This window comes from Dendronephthya gigantea, unplaced genomic scaffold, assembly GCF_004324835.1.
Source record: "Dendronephthya gigantea isolate DGI-Jeju-01 unplaced genomic scaffold, DenGig_1.0 000058F, whole genome shotgun sequence".
In the NCBI taxonomy this organism is placed as follows: domain Eukaryota; kingdom Metazoa; phylum Cnidaria; class Anthozoa; order Malacalcyonacea; family Nephtheidae; genus Dendronephthya; species Dendronephthya gigantea.
The window spans coordinates 421,559-439,167 of NW_021163068.1; the positions used below are offsets into that span (position 1 = coordinate 421,559).

General features: G+C 37.1%; 1 protein-coding gene and 2 long non-coding RNA genes across 3 annotated transcripts in view; all 3 read right to left on the reverse strand.

Annotated features, from left to right (window-relative positions):
• The window catches only part of LOC114529914 (regulator of telomere elongation helicase 1-like), a 30,163-nt gene extending 16,448 nt beyond the window's left edge, over positions 1 to 13,715 (reverse strand). Inside the window, exons 1-2 of the mRNA XM_028551483.1 lie at positions 13,488 to 13,715; positions 11,852 to 12,059 (exon numbers count right to left, since the gene is read on the reverse strand). Coding sequence (XP_028407284.1) covers positions 11,852 to 12,059; positions 13,488 to 13,589 — 310 coding nt within the window. The 5' untranslated portion in view covers positions 13,590 to 13,715. The remainder of the gene's footprint in view (positions 1 to 11,851; positions 12,060 to 13,487) is intronic.
• On the reverse strand, positions 5,788 to 7,659 carry LOC114529901. Its single transcript, XR_003687711.1, has 3 exons — positions 7,634 to 7,659; positions 6,121 to 6,184; positions 5,788 to 5,811 (listed from the first exon to the last, which is right to left on the reverse strand). It is a non-coding gene; the product is annotated as an uncharacterized LOC114529901 (long non-coding RNA).
• LOC114529898 lies at positions 9,497 to 10,113 on the reverse strand. Its single transcript, XR_003687709.1, has 3 exons — positions 10,050 to 10,113; positions 9,661 to 9,736; positions 9,497 to 9,586 (listed from the first exon to the last, which is right to left on the reverse strand). It is a non-coding gene; the product is annotated as an uncharacterized LOC114529898 (long non-coding RNA).
• Positions 13,716 to 17,609: the final 3,894 nt, after the last annotated feature.

Here is a 17,609-nt window from a genome sequence, read left to right on the forward strand (position 1 = left end):
GCAGTCGTAAGGCTTGTATGGGAAATCAATTTCGACTCCCCGTACCTTGATCACTGGCATGGTTGAACGCTGAATCTAAAATACTACATTTTGTTGCAAAAGTATTCGCCTTTAAATTCTACAAAGTAACAAAGCAAACGATCATGAGCAAATGCTTATTTTTTTCACAATTTGCGCCATTTGTCTTCGTTAGTACTCAGTCTTCTCAGGACGGGCACTGAACTCATGCTTAACCTGGATGGTTGAATAACTTGGCTGTAAAGTCTGTAATCTAAGAGCTAAACGCTAGCTTAAACTCGAGTAAACCTGAAATAGATCTTATGCATAATGACGTATCAAGCCGTGACGCCTGCAGAGAATTCTTGTTTTAGTATAGTCACTGCGTAAAATTCAAAATTACAATGCTATCATATACTGATATATATTCATAATTTCATGCACTTAACAACTATTTACAATGATGTTTGCAATTGATCTTATACAAACATTTGCACAGCCTGTTCTCTAAACTAGTTTAATAATGCTCCTTTACTCTCCTGCAATCACAGTCAGACCATTGGTCTTATAATGGCCGAGAGACTTCCAGCAGAATACTCTCAGACGGTTCATAGGTAATTGTCGACACTTACTGGTTGAGCAAAGCAGCTCTCTGCCAGTGGCTGCCACATGGTGATGTTAACTTTCTCCGGAATGGTGCAGGTCAGGTGAATTTCCAACTTCGATTGATCAACCATTGAAGGAGGAGAGTACCAAAAAGAGCAATTGGCACTAGGATGATTGTTCATAGCTGTATAAGTTCAGAGCATTAGCTTAGTTCGTCAACACTGCTCGCAAATATGTTCTTCCTACTGGCCACCAATGAGATGTCTTATTTGATGGCAGAATGGTATGACAAGATATTCAGCTTGGCGTTCGTGGCTCCGGGTTCGCGAAAACGGAGCTGGCTCCGAGTTCGCGAACCGGTTTCATACAAACCGATGTGGCCGCTTCGCTTTTAATGCAATATTGTTAAGAACATGGCCGAAAATGAGAGTTTTATTTCATTTAGTTTGCTCGCAATAGCTCCGTAAAGTTGGCTAATTTTTGCACAAAGTTGACTGGTCAGCGGCATGGACGACGGCAAGGCTTTATAAAAGTTCGATTTACTAGCTTAGTTTTTGTAAAAACCAAAAGATGGCGATTCGAGAGAAAGCTTATGAGAATATCTTCTAGCTTGCGAAATCACGACAAGCAACTTGTTTAAAGTCTAGCAATTTGATTTCATGCACGTACCCGTGATATAATTATAATCCCTTCGCGAAGGCAACTAACCCGGTTTCTGCAAATTTTTGTTTTTCCACATAGGTTTTTCCATATATGATCAATGTCAATGTAAATGTCATATGATCAATATAACATTTGATCATATGACATTTACATTGACATTGATCATATGACATTTACAGTTCAATAAACCTATGTGGAAAAACGCAGTAACCGGGCTAGTTGCCTTCGCGAAGGGATCCGGATTAAAATTTATGTCACGGGTGCGTGCATGAAATCAGACGGCTACAGAAGTTGCCTGTCGTGTTTTCGCAAGCTAGAAGGTTAGAAGTATAAGGATATTCTCATAAGCTGTCTCTCGAATGGCCATCTTTGAGTTTTTACAAAAACTCGTCGTAAAGCTAGTAAATGGAACGTTTATAAAGCTGCCGCTGACCAGTCAACTTTGCGCCAACTTTAAAAAAAGCCAACTTTACGGAGCTACTAAATAAGACTCTCATTTTCGGCCATGTTCTTAAGAATATATATAAAAAAGAAAAATTAAGGCCTTTTTAAATTTTTCGATTTCCAAAGCGAAGCGGCCACATCGGCTTGTATGAAAACTAACCACTCCAGCTCCGTTTTCGCGAACCCGGAGCCACAAGCCTGGAGCTGAGTATCCTGTCATCAGAATGGTAACTACTGGTCGCAATGGCTGGCCGGCTCATCGACAGTGATCGGCCATTCCTGGTAATTTTCTTCCATAGACGTCTCCAACAATTCCTGACTGTTTATCTGGGATTGGTTCGATGACTGGCCAACAGATGACTGGCCACTGGATTGTTGGCGATTTGCTTCCAGCTGTTTGGTGAAGAGCCTGGAATGACGTTTGTTTGGCCATGGCCACGGCAGAGACGTCGTACGAACCACGACGTCTGTGGAAAATACGACGGAAAAAGGATGACAGTCGTTCAGTAAATGAACGCTTTACTCGCAACCTTAAAGAGAAAAAAACATAATTTCTATAATTGTTGCTATAGACCCCTAATCCTGATGATTTGAAGAATATTGTCATGCTAATAGACACAGCAAAACAACTTTCACAACAACACAGCCTTGTTTCAAAGCGTAAACGATTAGACAGAATTTATACAGAATTCAATATCTCATAAAGCGTAAACGATTAGACAGAAATAACGTTGCAAAGACTTCGCAACCAGCAAAGGTGGATAGTAACAAACATCTAATGATCTAACAACTCAGTATTCAACATCAGTACATCAGTAAAGCACGTTTACATCGTCGCTGCGACCACTGACTAGGAACCTAGGCATATTGTTGCACTATTTCGGGATCACACCGTCTCCGAAATACATATTGATATTAGTTGAAGGTGAAGTTACTCACCAGGAGTGCTTTGCAACTTTTTTTATACTTGGTCGGGCCGCTGGGTCCATGCTAAATAATTTTCTCATTAGGTCTTGCAAATCTACAGATAAAAAATTCGAATACAAAATCCTGGATGGCCTTGTCGTATATATGAGAAAAACGAAAAAACAACAAGCAAGATTTAAATATTCTTAGCAACAACGGTTGGTGTGATTGATATGCATTCCAACTTCAAAAGGGAATTCGGGAATATATGTATGAATGCTGATCTCTATATTTTCCGGCTTTCTCTAACCTGTTATAATTTCATGAATTTAACTCACCTTCAGATAAATCATCCAGTTTTGGCGGTCCTGATATAACATCTGCAAATGTTGTGTAATCCGTAAAAGCTGGTTCGCCGTGCAACATTTCATATATCATGACTCCAATAGACCGCACAGCTTCCTTGCAAGGATCATACAATTCATGCAGAATGTATTCTGGAGGCATATTGTATGGAGTGCCTGAGGGAATAAAACATGTACAATGCAATTAACCAGTCTTTTTGAATGGAATAAAACTACTAAGCAATGACCGGAAAAGTTGAAATTTAAGAAAATGAGAAATATTACTGGGGTTGATAGTTTTACAACAGATTAAACCTGACTAAAATTAAAGCCAGTATTTTGAAACCTGAAAAAGTAAATTCTCACAGGTTCGATCAAGGATTTTTAACAATGTAGCTGATGAATTGCTACTTTGGAAGAGAAATTGGAAAGACAAATTTGTTTTATGATAACAAAATCTCACGCTAAAGGTGCATGGGAACGGAATTTGGTGATTAAAACTCAGACAACAGAGATAACAACCTCGTACCCAGGGTCTTTTTACCTCCGCTCCAAGGCCCACGCTGGTACGAGGTTGCAGAGGTAAATTATTCATGACATTCCAGGAAAGTTTACTCACCACAGAAAGCGTCAACTAGGTTGCCAGGTTTATTATAGCCCGCAAATCCAAAATCAAGCAACTTGATTTCACCAGTATCAAAATCATAAAGGATGTTCTCCAATTTCAGATCACGATGAACGATGTTCTTCTTGGACATCGCCAATACAACGTTGACCAACTTCTTCATGCATTGTTGAGTTTCATCCTCGGTGAAGAAACCTCCTACGTCCCACATGAGGCTTCGGAGATCTTTGCAATGAGTCGGTCTTTCGCAAATGATCACAAATTCCTCAGATGATAAAGACTGATAATGATAGAACTTGATGACATTTGGATGATCTTTCATCTTCTTCAGGAAATACACTTCACTTGGTACATCACCGAGGTCTTTATCCTGTTAAAGAACAATTGTAGGAGAATTCGATATCGTTGTTTAGCAAACGAAGGACAACTGTTCGATAGGGTGTCCTAGTACAGTACCCGCTTCTGTCCGCTGTTTCCAAAAAGTGCAGGTGGACAATGCGAAAATGATTACTTTTCTTCATGCTACACAAATCTTTGATACGATCAAAGAACCATTGCTGATTTCACGAAATTTTAGGTAACTTCATTTAATTTTGAAATTCAGACTGGAAATTAATTACCTCTTTGATTCAAAATGGCAATTCAACGTCGTCATGAGTGCAAACGGCTAACAAAATTAATCATTTGATATGTTTGCAACACTCAATTTTCACGGACTGTAAGCTATATCATCTATGCCCAAAACTTCAACCTCGTGGAGTTTCAACGACCTTACTGTTACTCACCTTGCGATACTCACGAACCGTTTTATATTTTACAAATTTCAGGGCGACCTAAGAGAAGAAAAAAATTAACCACTTACATCGATGGTTTTCCTGAAAAATTCAACGGTATGGCTGACAACTAGTAAGATTTGGGCATTTTACTTCATCTCAGAAGCATGCAGGGCAATATGGCAAATAATGCCGAGGATTGTTTGTTTTTGGAAGGAGAGACATTTTGTAAGAATTACCGGTGTTTTTTTGGTTCCTTTTATGGCATAACCCTTGAAAACTCCACCAAATCCACCTTCGCCAATCAAGCCATTTTCGATATAGCAGTATGTCACACCTGAAAGTCAAAAGCAATTGCTTGTTACTACAACTAAATAACTAAAGAAATATGTAAAGTAAAATGGATTTTAGAATAAAAAAGCAAATGCTAAAAAAATAGGTTCGTGATTTCTATAACGTGAGAATCGACTTGCCTTTTGACTTGCAAACTTCAACCAGGTTTTCCCCATCGACAACTCTAGTGACGCGTGGCACATTTGAAGGTTGGGAAGGTTTGACTTGGCTTTCTTTCATGATTTTCCACTTGATGAGTTTTTCTTTCAAAATGTTACGTTTTCTCTTCACGTCATAGATGCTTGGAATATAAATTGAAAATTTTTGTGAGGGAATATATTTAATAAATACAGCTGTTGTTAACTTGTTTGTTTACTTTACGGACTGCATGTAGCTACACCATCTTAAATTATCAATAAATACCGCGCCTACCTTTCATTTGTGCTATCTGGAACTGCAGTTGAGCAAGATTGAAGCTATATATAAAAACATAAAGAATATCGTTATGGTTAGTGAGTTGACTTGTGCTTATTGTGTTTCTATTTAATTGCATTAATATCAAAATATTATTGAACAAAACTTGTTAGAATCAAAAGTACTGAAGTTTGCCGATCTTTCATTGTTATTTTTGAGATAAATTTAATCTTCAAAAAGAGTTTTGGATAAGCTGCTCATTTCTTACCATTTGTTGAGACGACTGTGAGATTTGGAAGAGTTCACCGGCAGAATGTTGGTTTCCACTGTGTATTAATGAAAATGAAGAATATTTAGTTAAAGAATGAAAGATGAAGAATATCGCATTTAGAAATTGCTGCCCTATTTTTTACCACCTAATTGTCGGTACAAACATGAAGCTAAATATTTGTCGACGTATATAATAGAGGGTGCCCAGAAATATTGCGCTAAGTTAAAGATAGGCGCAAACAGGGGCGTGTTTTAAATTTTGGTCGAGGCTGGCGCACACTTAGCAATTTTCCGCGGCCCTTGGATGACCCCACTAAATTCGGCTTAGAAAACGCATCATAAAACCCTCAAACTATAGCACTTTGAAAGACTGAAATCTTAGATAAATAAAATCTTACCAATCCCAGGAATACTCCATGTCAAAGAAGCGTAAAAACTGAAATAGTAAATAGTAAAAAGTCTGGTTAAGTGGAGAGTTGAACTGACTTCTCAAACTCAAACAGCAAAGACGCGCCTTTGAAATAATAACATGTGTTATTTCAATATCTCATAACCATACTACTTCCTAGAATATTTATGCACGGATTTTACAACATCAACTAGAGTAATTTCCTTTGTTTCAAATCATGAATTATATCAGGAAAAATTAGAATACAACCTAAAATTATGCAACTGTTTAGGAGATCAATATACACGTGATAAAAAAGCAAACTTATTTTTCAATTGATAATAAAAAATTCTTTACCTCAGAATACTCCGAGATTTGAGACGCGTTTACGTAATCAAATGAACACTGGACACTACCAGCACTAAAAACGATATTTTGTATTAATGTAGGGGACTTGAAGTGGTAAAAGTCTGTAACCTCACCAAATAAAAGAACAGGTTTATATATTCAGAAGGTAAATCAATTACGTTTATTTACGTCTTATATTACGTAATATATTAAGTTTTACTCATGCATCCCAAATTCAAGCCAGGAATAGTCGAGAAAAAAGTTGTCAGGTATCGTTGCCTTGTTAGAATTCAAACCTACGCCTTTGCGATGCCGACATTACCATCGTAAATACACACTAACAACGCTCGCTCCTATGAGCTTCCCGTGTAGCTCAATAGCAAGATCATTGCACCGGCGCGTCATAAAGGAGAAGGTTTGATTTCTGCGGAAGGCCATTTCTCAAAGGCATCGGAAAGTTTGCTAAATTTTTTTCTCCTACTGACACTAGAATAAGTTCAGCATAAACTTAACATCTCCCCCTTGCGTTGAAAGATGAGGGTAGCTAAATGAGTAAGAAGCGCTTGTATGGTTTGTCGTGACGCAAGGAATACCTTTTTATTATTATACTTTATAATAAAATATTACGTATTATTATCATCGTTATTTTTTCGTATCACAGATGAATAATATTTCCCCAAAATGAAGACAAACACGTGTCAATATAATAAACATTTACTTATGTTATAGCTAGACGCAATGTAAATAAAGATCATACCTCAGAGATCTCTCAAACGTTTCTTCTTCAAACGAAAATACTGATTCCTCCTGTGAAAATTAGAACGTTTATAAGCTTAATAAATTACTGCTTTAATTCCCGATTTCCAATCCATTCTTAAAATCACAGAACCGTCCACAAAAGAAAATAACTAATTCATACCTTATAGGAGATCCGAGAATCATTAGAATTCATATTCCTGGACAGAGGGGAAAGAAAAAATGCATGAATAATGTTAAAAAGTTTTAAACAAAAATTCCCTTAAAGATCGAAGCGCAGTCTTAAACGTTTAGAGAGGAATGAGAAACACGCAGAACGCAATTCTAGGCCATTCATACGCTTAAATGAAAAATGTTATACAAAAATTCTTATTACAAAGCCGTATACAAGATGTATGAGAGAATTTTTAAACTTTGGCTTATTCATGCACCGTTTAAGCTAAACGCCTTTCGAACAACCGCTCCCAGAAAGTTTGCTAAATTTTTTGTCCTACTAACAGAAAAAAAAATTCCATATAAACTAAACATCTCCCCTTGCGTTGAAAGATGAGGGTGGCTAAATGAGTAAGAAGCACTTGTATGGTTTGTCGTGACGCAAGGAATACCTTTTTATTATTATACTTTATAATAAAATATTACGTATTATTATCATCGTTAATTTTCGTATCACAGATGAATAATATTTCCCCAAAATGAAGACAAACACGTGTCAATATAATAAAACATCCTTATGTATAGCTAGACGCAATGTAAATAAAGATCATACCTCAGAGATCTCTCAAACGTTTCTTCTTCAAACGAAAATACTGATTCCTCCTGTGAAAATTAGAACGTTTATAAGCTTATTAAAGTACTGCTTTAATTCCCGATTTCCAATTCATTCTTAAAATCACAGAGCCGTCCACAAAAGAAAATAACTAATTCATACCTTATAGGAGATCCGAGAATCATTAGAATTGATATTCCTGGACAGAGGGGAAAGAAAAAATGCGTGAATAATGTTAAAAAGTTTTAAACGTTTAGAGAGTGAGGCCCCCAAAACACGCAGAACCCAATTCTAGGCCATTCATACGCTAAATGTAAAGATGTTACAAAAAAATTCTTATTACAAAGCCGTGAATTGACGTGGAACGGGCGTTTGGATTTACGCGCGCGTTTTTATTTGCGCGTGCATTTACTTTGTTCGTTCCGCTGAACTGCGTGTTTAAGTATAATTTTTATTTCCATTTCTTAAATCAAATCTCAAAACCAGTTTACGTTGTCGATTTCGACGGTGAACTAAATTCTCTTCCTTCCGAAACACAAGCGGAACTGTGTAAACACTTTCTCTCTTATATTTTATAAATTAAGCCACTTAATAATACGCAAAATGAATTAAAACAAAAAATATATGTAAACCACAATTATTTTTACACTAAACAATAAAATCTTAAATATACTTACATATTTTCTCGATAATTTCAATGTAGAATATTGAACAGCAATATAACAACGCCTTTGAAAACAATTTGCAACGAACTAACTTCGCGAAATGTGAACCTCTCGAAAAATTTCGACAAGTGAGCGGTCCTTTGTTGACGTAGATAATTAATACTTTTGCACCCGCGAGTTTTGGTGAGCAAGCGAGACATTGAGTCAGCGTTCGCGATTACGTCGTAATATGGAAAATGTTATAGTATAAATAAGTACATATAATTATTTTATGTAAGTACATATTTATGCTGAAGTATGCAATCTACAATCTTGTGGTAATGTACAAAGATTTCTTAAGCCTCGTTGACTCTCATTTACACCAGAGCGTTCAAAAGTGCCTATAAATACTAGTGATTCTCTTCAAAGGTGATTTATCTTGAGCCATTTAGCCGAACATCAGATTTACAGTCCTGTTCGTCGTTTTACATTAGGCCACGAGTTGTTAAATTCAAAATTATAATGTATCTTCAGAATGTGTGCAAGGAAAAAGTTCTGTTTTAAAACATTCGGCGGTTTAATTGAACTTACTCAAGAAACCTTTTGCTCAGATTTCATATTTTTAGCTTTAGGAACCTATCTACAGGTCTGTACCAATTCTGGCATCATTGCGATTTTTGGCTGTGCTCTTTTTCCGGAAGAACTTTAGCAGTTGTTGTCTTGTAGAAGCGAGGTCTGCAAGGTTGCTTGCTACAATCATGCAACAACTAAGTCTTCCATACTCAAAAGATCCACAGAAAATTTCTGTGTGATGATCTTTGAAAGGAGGTATTTTATTCTTTATACATAAAGAACATCCCCTTACAATATTGTGTGCTTCGTCGAAGATGATAATACTCTTTGAAATATCAATGTCGTTTGATTGCATGACTATATTAAAGAGGAAAACTTTGTTGGATATATTTAATATATCTTGACCAATTCAGCTGAATGAGCTATCCCTACAGATACAGGCTCGATGCTAGGGGGGAGGGGATGGTAGGTATACGAAGATACTGATCTCTTACGTTCAAAAGAATGCATGCAGGCTTATGGATTCAAAAATACATACCAAGCAACTCGCGGTAAATATTTAAAACCGCTTCTTTTCACGAGAGTGAATTTTTTTAGGCGAAAATCGGCTTTAAAAGCAGTCAAATCGAAGAGTCGAGTCAAATACCTTTGTATCGATTAAATAATTGTACGGCATGAATACAATGTCAGCATTTTTCACAAATGGAATTTTTCACAGATGAAATAAGGACAGCGACTATAAAAATAATAAATATATCAAAACGATCAGGCTCAAAATGACTTACACGAACTTGTCGCATTTATTGTCACCTTTCTTTCTTCCCAAGTCGAACAAGATCCTCAATATCCAAAATCTCCGATGCCAACTCTTTTGTACAGGAATCATCTACAACAAGAGATACAGAAATTAACAATAAGTTCTTTTTAAATGAGCTTGTTAGGCATGCAATAAAATGCAGGCCCGTTCTAGACGTCGGACTTTTTATGTGCCGAATTGAATGCAAAAACAGACTAAAGACTCTAGGTTCCGAACATGAATGGACCATATAAATTCATCACTCTAGTTAGATTGACAGGGGAAAGCCCTCAAATTTAAAGTGTCTATTTGCAAGGGAAATACCAAACAATCTCTGACGATACTGTATTCGCCAATGGCAATGGCCGAATAGCCAAATAAAAACACTTCTTAGTGGTAGTACCTTGTTCAAGCATATTATAGTAATGACACGTCTTTGATAACACTTTCGTACGGCAAAAATGCCTGTAAAAATAGTAAAAACAACCTTCATGAACTGTGGGGATTATTTTAAGGGCAAAATATCCCGAGCGTGGTTATACTACTACCTATGCACCTATACTGTAGATAGTGAATTATTCAGTTTATCGACCTGGCAAGAAAATGGGTATATGGTATGTATTTCAGCTACAAGCCTGTTTACCAACGAAGTCATTTATACTTGCCTTGGCCGTGTGTGTTTCTTGTTCAGGAACCTGGGGATGAATGCACAGCTGGTCACGTGATCCTAGCACGCATACTTTCGGTCTGAAACAAAAATAAATAGAAAACGTCAATTTCAAATTTTCCTCACAGTTAAAATCTTAGTTTCCCGGTTGAACTCAGCACTCAGGCTTCATGTTAATCGTGTTACCCTGCGTTGTTTTTGCGCTCGGGTTTGAGGCTGTGAATGCCGGGCTTAATTCAACCTCAAGCCAGTTGAAATTTGAAAATGCCTTATATCATATGAGCCGCGAGTATAATTAACTTACTTGTAAACTGTACTCTTCAGTTCATTTACGACTTGTGTAAGTTGTGAATGAGTTCTTGATGTGTAGATGATTTTTGGGATTAAATATTCGGGAGATTAATAGAGAAAAAATATATCAGGAAGCTTCTCGGTTAGAATATTTAGCTGAATGTGAGCTAGATAAGCAGGATATGCTCACATCCAAATAATCAAAGAAACAATAGCTATACGCGTTTATAAATATATTATTATAAATATGGCGGTGAATATATTATTGTGAAGTGATAAAAAATATTATGAACGAGTACATTTTAAAAGACAAACAGGTTGACCTATGGCAAAATTATCTTGTTTATTTGACGTCAGATCGTTTGATAAAAGGCTATATAAAGGCTCATTGCAGAAATCTTAAAGAATATAAAGCAAACAAGTAAGAAAATCTTTGAAATTACATTGTACTTTCTGAGCGCATGTAAAACACAATTGCTCATACTACATCATTTCTGTTGTTTGGTCATGCGATGAAAAAACGTGCAGCTATTGGTTCTTTGATTAATTATAGTCTCTAGCCCGCATTCTGATTGGTTCCTGAGGTCGCTACAGTTTCTCCATTTTGGCGCGAAATCGTAACATTCGCATTTTAGATCCGCCGTTGAGAAGTATATCAGCAAAATGTTTACTATTTTTCGCTTGGTAAGAAATATAATATCAATATTACAATTTCAACCGGGTTCCTCTTCACCATTTTTACATTTTTAGCCCTTTGTTTCATTGAAAATGTGGAATATTCCTAAACAAGTTCGAAATTCTAATTATTGAAAATGGCAACAAAATCTAAAAGCAACACATACGCCATTTTTCAGGTAAACATAATTTCATCAGATTATATGAAGATTCATGAAGATGTTGTTTTGAAATTGTGTTTTTTCTAACCTTTTACAGTAAGTTGTGTCTTGTTATTAAGGGCAAAAATCACAATGTAAACAAAGTTATACGAAAGTTGAATGACTTCAGAAACCCGTTGCGCTTGCAATTTTCGTTAAAAATCGTTCCGTGTATCAATTTCGAGACTTAAATTATAGGCTGAACAGAAGAATACCTGAACTATAGATCTCGCTACTTTATTTTCATAAAAAACTTGACCAAATGCCCTTATGGACTTTATGCCCAGATAATAGGCAATATATATGCGTTCAAATCAGACTCACATTTTACAATAGTTTACCTTCACTTCACTTTACATTTACGGATTTTACCTTCACTTTCTTCTGACATCCAGCCATCAGCAGCATGCCCAAGGTTTCTTTCTAAATCATCACAAAACTGGCCACTTGCTTTATTTTCTTGAACCTTCATACTCAGTTGCAAGCGAGCCACAAATGTGTCTCTCCAGGCCAGTGTTGCACAAAGTAAACATAATGTCTTTCCAGTTCCTGTTGGTGATTCTAAGATACCATTTTTACCCTGAAAATGGTAGGATGTTATTGTCTGGAGAAAGCTGGCTATTGGTGTTATAATGTATGGGGGTGGTATGGTGGGGGTGAGCCACATATAACACCTCCCCACCTAGGTTTTTTAGTAATTGTTGATATCCCTTAACACCTGATGATATTGATCATTAATTATATTTTAGCAACATTTAGTACAAAACTTTGAACTTTAAAGATGGAGGAGCAAAGGTAAGATATTATAACACAAGACAAATAAAATAGTAGACACAAAACTTGATGCAAATAAAAATCATTATATTTCGGGGAATTAATCGCCAGATAATGTGCTGCTATAATTTTCAATTTTTCATTCTTGCGGCAACTGTCAGGTAAAATTCTTTTGTTTGTACCAAAGTCGAAATGATAGAAATTAGAGACCTGGATGTACAAGACATTAAGGGGCTGTTTACATGAGCCCTACAGGAAGGGAGGGCTAGCCCAACCTGTAGGGCTGTTTTTCACCTCTGTTTACATGCAAAATTCTAACCCCACATCTACGGCTGAGTCTGGACGGCACATTTTGGCACCAAAAACAAAATGGCTGGCACCAAAAAAAAAACACAAAATTGTTATTTTCACTATATCATTTAAAATATCTTTACTTTTCCTAATGATTTTTCAACAGTATACCCTGTTATTGCCTCGAAAAATTAATGAAGAAAGCTGGAACCGTCAAATAGTGTCATCGCTGACGTCAAATCTTTTGCTAGCTGGCCCTGTTACGTTTACATGGAAAATTTCTAGCCCAACCAGGTGAGATCTCGCCTGGTAGGGTTGGCCCTCCTCTAATGAAAACAAAATTTTTCTTTAGTATGGATTCATAGTAGCATGAGCTATCGCGCTTGGTAGGGCTAGCTAGCCTTCCCTATAGGGCTCATGTAAACAGCCCTCAAGTGATTTTTTAAAAATATACATTGGCTGGTAAATCTGAAGATTTTTGTGTGGGTTAGTGCACCAGGAAACAAAATTGTGAAATGCAGACATTTTAAGATTTTGGTGCTTTCTTTTCTAATTGATTAATGATTAACAAAGACTAAATTTAATGCAAAAATATTTCTGGAATGGATCGAGATTAATAATAGCTGATATTCATGGAAATTTTTTGATCATCTTCTGCAACTGTTCACGCTATACCCTTTTTAAAATGCAGGAACAAAACGTGTTATTTGTGACTTTATATCACCAAGAGTACTGTACAGTCTGTACTACATAAACATTGAGTCAAAATGCATTAATCAAGAGTCAAGAGATAAGAGAATAGGAATGCATCAGTGTCGATGTGTCAGCGATTAAAAACTAACAAGAATCGTACCGACTCTCATAATCATCTGAGACAAGGTCTATGTTATTAAACACTATCAAAATTCAAAACAAAATAATTATAAAATGTAGGCGAACCAACCTCTTGCAAACATTCAATAACTTTGCTCATGTAGTTTACTTGGCAGTCGTAAGGCTTGTACGGGAAATCAATTTCGACTCCCCGTACCTTGATCACTGGCATGATTGAACGGTGAGTCTAAAATACTACATTTTGTTGCAAAAGTATTCGCCTTAAAATTCTACAAAGTAACAAAAGCAAACGATCATGAGCAAATGCTTATTTTTTTCACAATTTGCGCCATTTGTCTTCGTTAGTACTCAGTCTTCTCAGGACGGGCACTGAACTCATGCTTAACCAGGATGGTTGAATAACTTGTAAAATAGCGGTAAAGTCTGTAATCTAAGAGCTAAAAGCTAGCTTAAACTCCACTGAACCTGAAATAGATCTTATGCATAATGGCGTATCAAGCCGTGACGCCTGCAGAGAATTCTTGTTTTAGTAGTCACTGCGAAAAATTCAAACTTACAATGCTATCATATAATGATATATATTCATAATTTCATGCACTTAACAACTATTTACAATGATGTTTGCAATTGATCTTATACAAACATTTGCACAGCCTGTTCTCTAAACTAGTTTTAATGCTCCTTTACTCTCCTGCAATCACAGTCAGACCATTGGTCTTATAATGGCCGAGAGTTCTCAGCAGAATACTCTCAGACGATTCATAGGTAATTGTCGACACTTTCTGGTTGATCAAAGCAGCTCTCTGCCAGTGGCTGCCACATGGTGATGTTAACTTTCTCCGGAATGGTGCAGGTCAGGTGAATTTCCAACTTCGATTGATCGACCATTGAAGGAGGAGAGTACCAAAAAGAACAATTGGCACTAGCATGATTGACCAATTACCGAGAACATGAATAAGTTCATAGCTGTATAAGTTCAGAGCATTAGCTTAGTTCGTCAACACTGCTCGCAAATATGTTCTTCCTACTGGCCACCAATGAGATGTCTTATTTGATGGCAGAATGGTATGACAAGATATTCAGCTTGGCGTTCGTGGCTCCGGGTTCGCGAAAACGGAGCTGGCTCCGAGTTCGCGAACCGGTTTCATACAAACCGATGTGGCCGCTTCGCTTCTGCTTTTAAGGCTATATTGTTAAGAACATGGCCGAAAATGAGAGTTTTATTTCATTTAGTTTGCTCGCAATAGCTCCGTAAAGTTGGCTAATTTTTGCACAAAGTTGACTGGTCAGCGGCATGGGCGACGGCAAGGCTTTATAAAAGTTCGATTTACTAGCTTAGTTTTTGTAAAAACCAAAAGATGGCGATTCGAGAGAAAGCTTATGAGAATATCTTCTAGCTTGCGAAATCACGACAAGCAACTTGTTTAAAGTCTAGCAATTTGATTTCATGCACGTACCCGTGATATAAATGTAATCCCTTCGCGAAGGCAACTAACCCGGTTTCTGCAAATTTTTGTTTTTCCACATAGGTTTTTCCACATATGATCAATGTCAATGTAAATGTCTGTATGTCAATATAACATTTGATCATATGACATTTACATTGACATTGATCATATGACATTTACAGTTCAATAAACCTATGTGGAAAAACGCAGTAACCGGGCTAGTTGCCTTCGCGAAGGGATCCGGATTAAAATTTATGTCACGGGTGCGTGCATGAAATCAGACGGCTACAGAAGTTGCCTGTCGTGTTTTCGCAAGCTAGAAGGTTAGAAGTATAAGGATATTCTCATAAGCTGTCTCTCGAATGGCCATCTTTGAGTTTTTACAAAAACTCGTCGTAAAGCTAGTAAATCGAACTTTTATAAAGCTGCCGCTGACCAGTCAACTTTGCGCCAACTTTAAAAAAAGCCAACTTTACGGAGCTACTAAATAAGACTCTCATTTTCGGCCATGTTCTTAAGAATATATATAAAAAAGAAAAATTAAGGCCTTTTTAAATTTTTCGATTTCCAAAGCGAAGCGGCCACATCGGCTTGTATGAAAACTAACCACTCCAGCTCCGTTTTCGCGAACCCGGAGCCACAAGCCTGGAGCTGAATATCCTGTCATCAGAATGGTAACTACTGGTCGCAATGGCTGGCCGGCTCATCGACAGTGATCGGCCATTCCTGGTAATTTTCTTCCATAGACGTCTCCAACAATTCCTGACTGTTTATCTGGGATTGGTTCGATGACTGGCCAACAGATGACTGGCCACTGATTGTTGGCGATTTGCTTCCAGCTGTTTGGTGAAGAGCCTGGAATGACGTTTGTTTGGCCATGGCCACGGCAGAGACGTCGTACGAACCACGACGTCTGTGGAAAATACGACGGAAAAAGGATGACAGTCGTTCAGTAAATGAACGCTTTACTCGCAACCTTAAAGAGAAAAAAACATAATTTCTATAATTGTTGCTATAGACCCCTAATCCTGATGATTTGAAGAATATTGTCATGCTAATAGACACAGCAAAACAACTTTCACAACAACACAGCCTTGTTTCAAAGCGTAAACGATTAGACAGAATTTATACAGAATTCAATATCTCATAAAGCGTAAACGATTAGACAGAAATAACGTTGCAAAGACTTCGCAACCAGCAAAGGTGGATAGTAACAAACATCTAATGATCTAACAACTCAGTATTCAACATCAGTACATCAGTAAAGCACGTTTACATCGTCGCTGCGACCACTGACTAGGAACCTAGGCATATTGTTGCACTATTTCGGGATCACACCGTCTCCGAAATACATATTGATATTAGTTGAAGGTGAAGTTACTCACCAGGAGTGCTTTGCAACTTTTTTTATACTGGTCGGGCCGCTGGGTCCATGCTAAATAATTTTCTCATTAGGTCTTGCAAATCTACAGATAAATTCGAATCAAAATCCTGGATGGCCTTGTCGTATATATGAGAAAAACGAAAAAACAACAAGCAAGATTTAAATATTCTTAGCAACAACGGTTGGTGTGATTGATATGCATTCCAACTTCAAAAGGGAATTCGGGAATATATGTATGAATGCTGATCTCTATATTTTCCGGCTTTCTCTAACCTGTTATAATTTCATGAATTTAACTCACCTTCAGATAAATCATCCAGTTTTGGCGGTCCTGATATAACATCTGCAAATGTTGTGTAATCCGTAAAAGCTGGTTCGCCGTGCAACATTTCATATATCATGACTCCAATAGACCGCACAGCTTCCTTGCAAGGATCATACAATTCATGCAGAATGTATTCTGGAGGCATATTGTATGGAGTGCCTGAGGGAATAAAACATGTACAATGCAATTAACCAGTCTTTTTGAATGGAATAAAACTACTAAGCAATGACCGGAAAAGTTGAAATTTAAGAAAATGAGAAATATTACTGGGGTTGATAGTTTTACAACAGATTAAACCTGACTAAAATTAAAGCCAGTATTTTGAAACCTGAAAAAGTAAATTCTCACAGGTTCGATCAAGGATTTTTAACAATGTAGCTGATGAATTGCTACTTTGGAAGAGAAATTGGAAAGACAAATTTGTTTTATGATAACAAAATCTCACGCTAAAGGTGCATGGGAACGGAATTTGGTGATTAAAACTCAGACAACAGAGATAACAACCTCGTACCCAGGGTCTTTTTACCTCCGCTCCAAGGCCCGCGCTGGTACGAGGTTGCAGAGGTAAATTATTCATGACATTCCAGGAAAGTTTACTCACCACAGAATGCGTCAACTAGGTTGCCAGGTTTATTATAGCCTGCAAATCCAAAATCAAGCAACTTGATTTCACCAGTATCAAAATCATAAAGGATGTTCTCCAATTTCAGATCACGATGAACGATGTTCTTCTTGGACATCGCCAATACAACGTTGACCAACTTCTTCATGCATTGTTGAGTTTCATCCTCGGTGAAGAAACCTCCAACGTCCCACATGAGGCTTCGGAGATCTTTGCAATGAGTCGGTCTTTCGCAAATGATCACAAATTCCTCAGATGATAAAGACTGATAATGATAGAACTTGATGACATTTGGATGATCTTTCATCTTCTTCAGGAAATACACTTCACTTGGTACATCACCGAGGTCTTTATCCTGTTAAAGAACAATTGTAGGAGAATTCGATATCGTTGTTTAGCAAACGAAGACAATTGTTCGATAGAGTGTCCTAGTACAGTACCCGCTTCTGTCC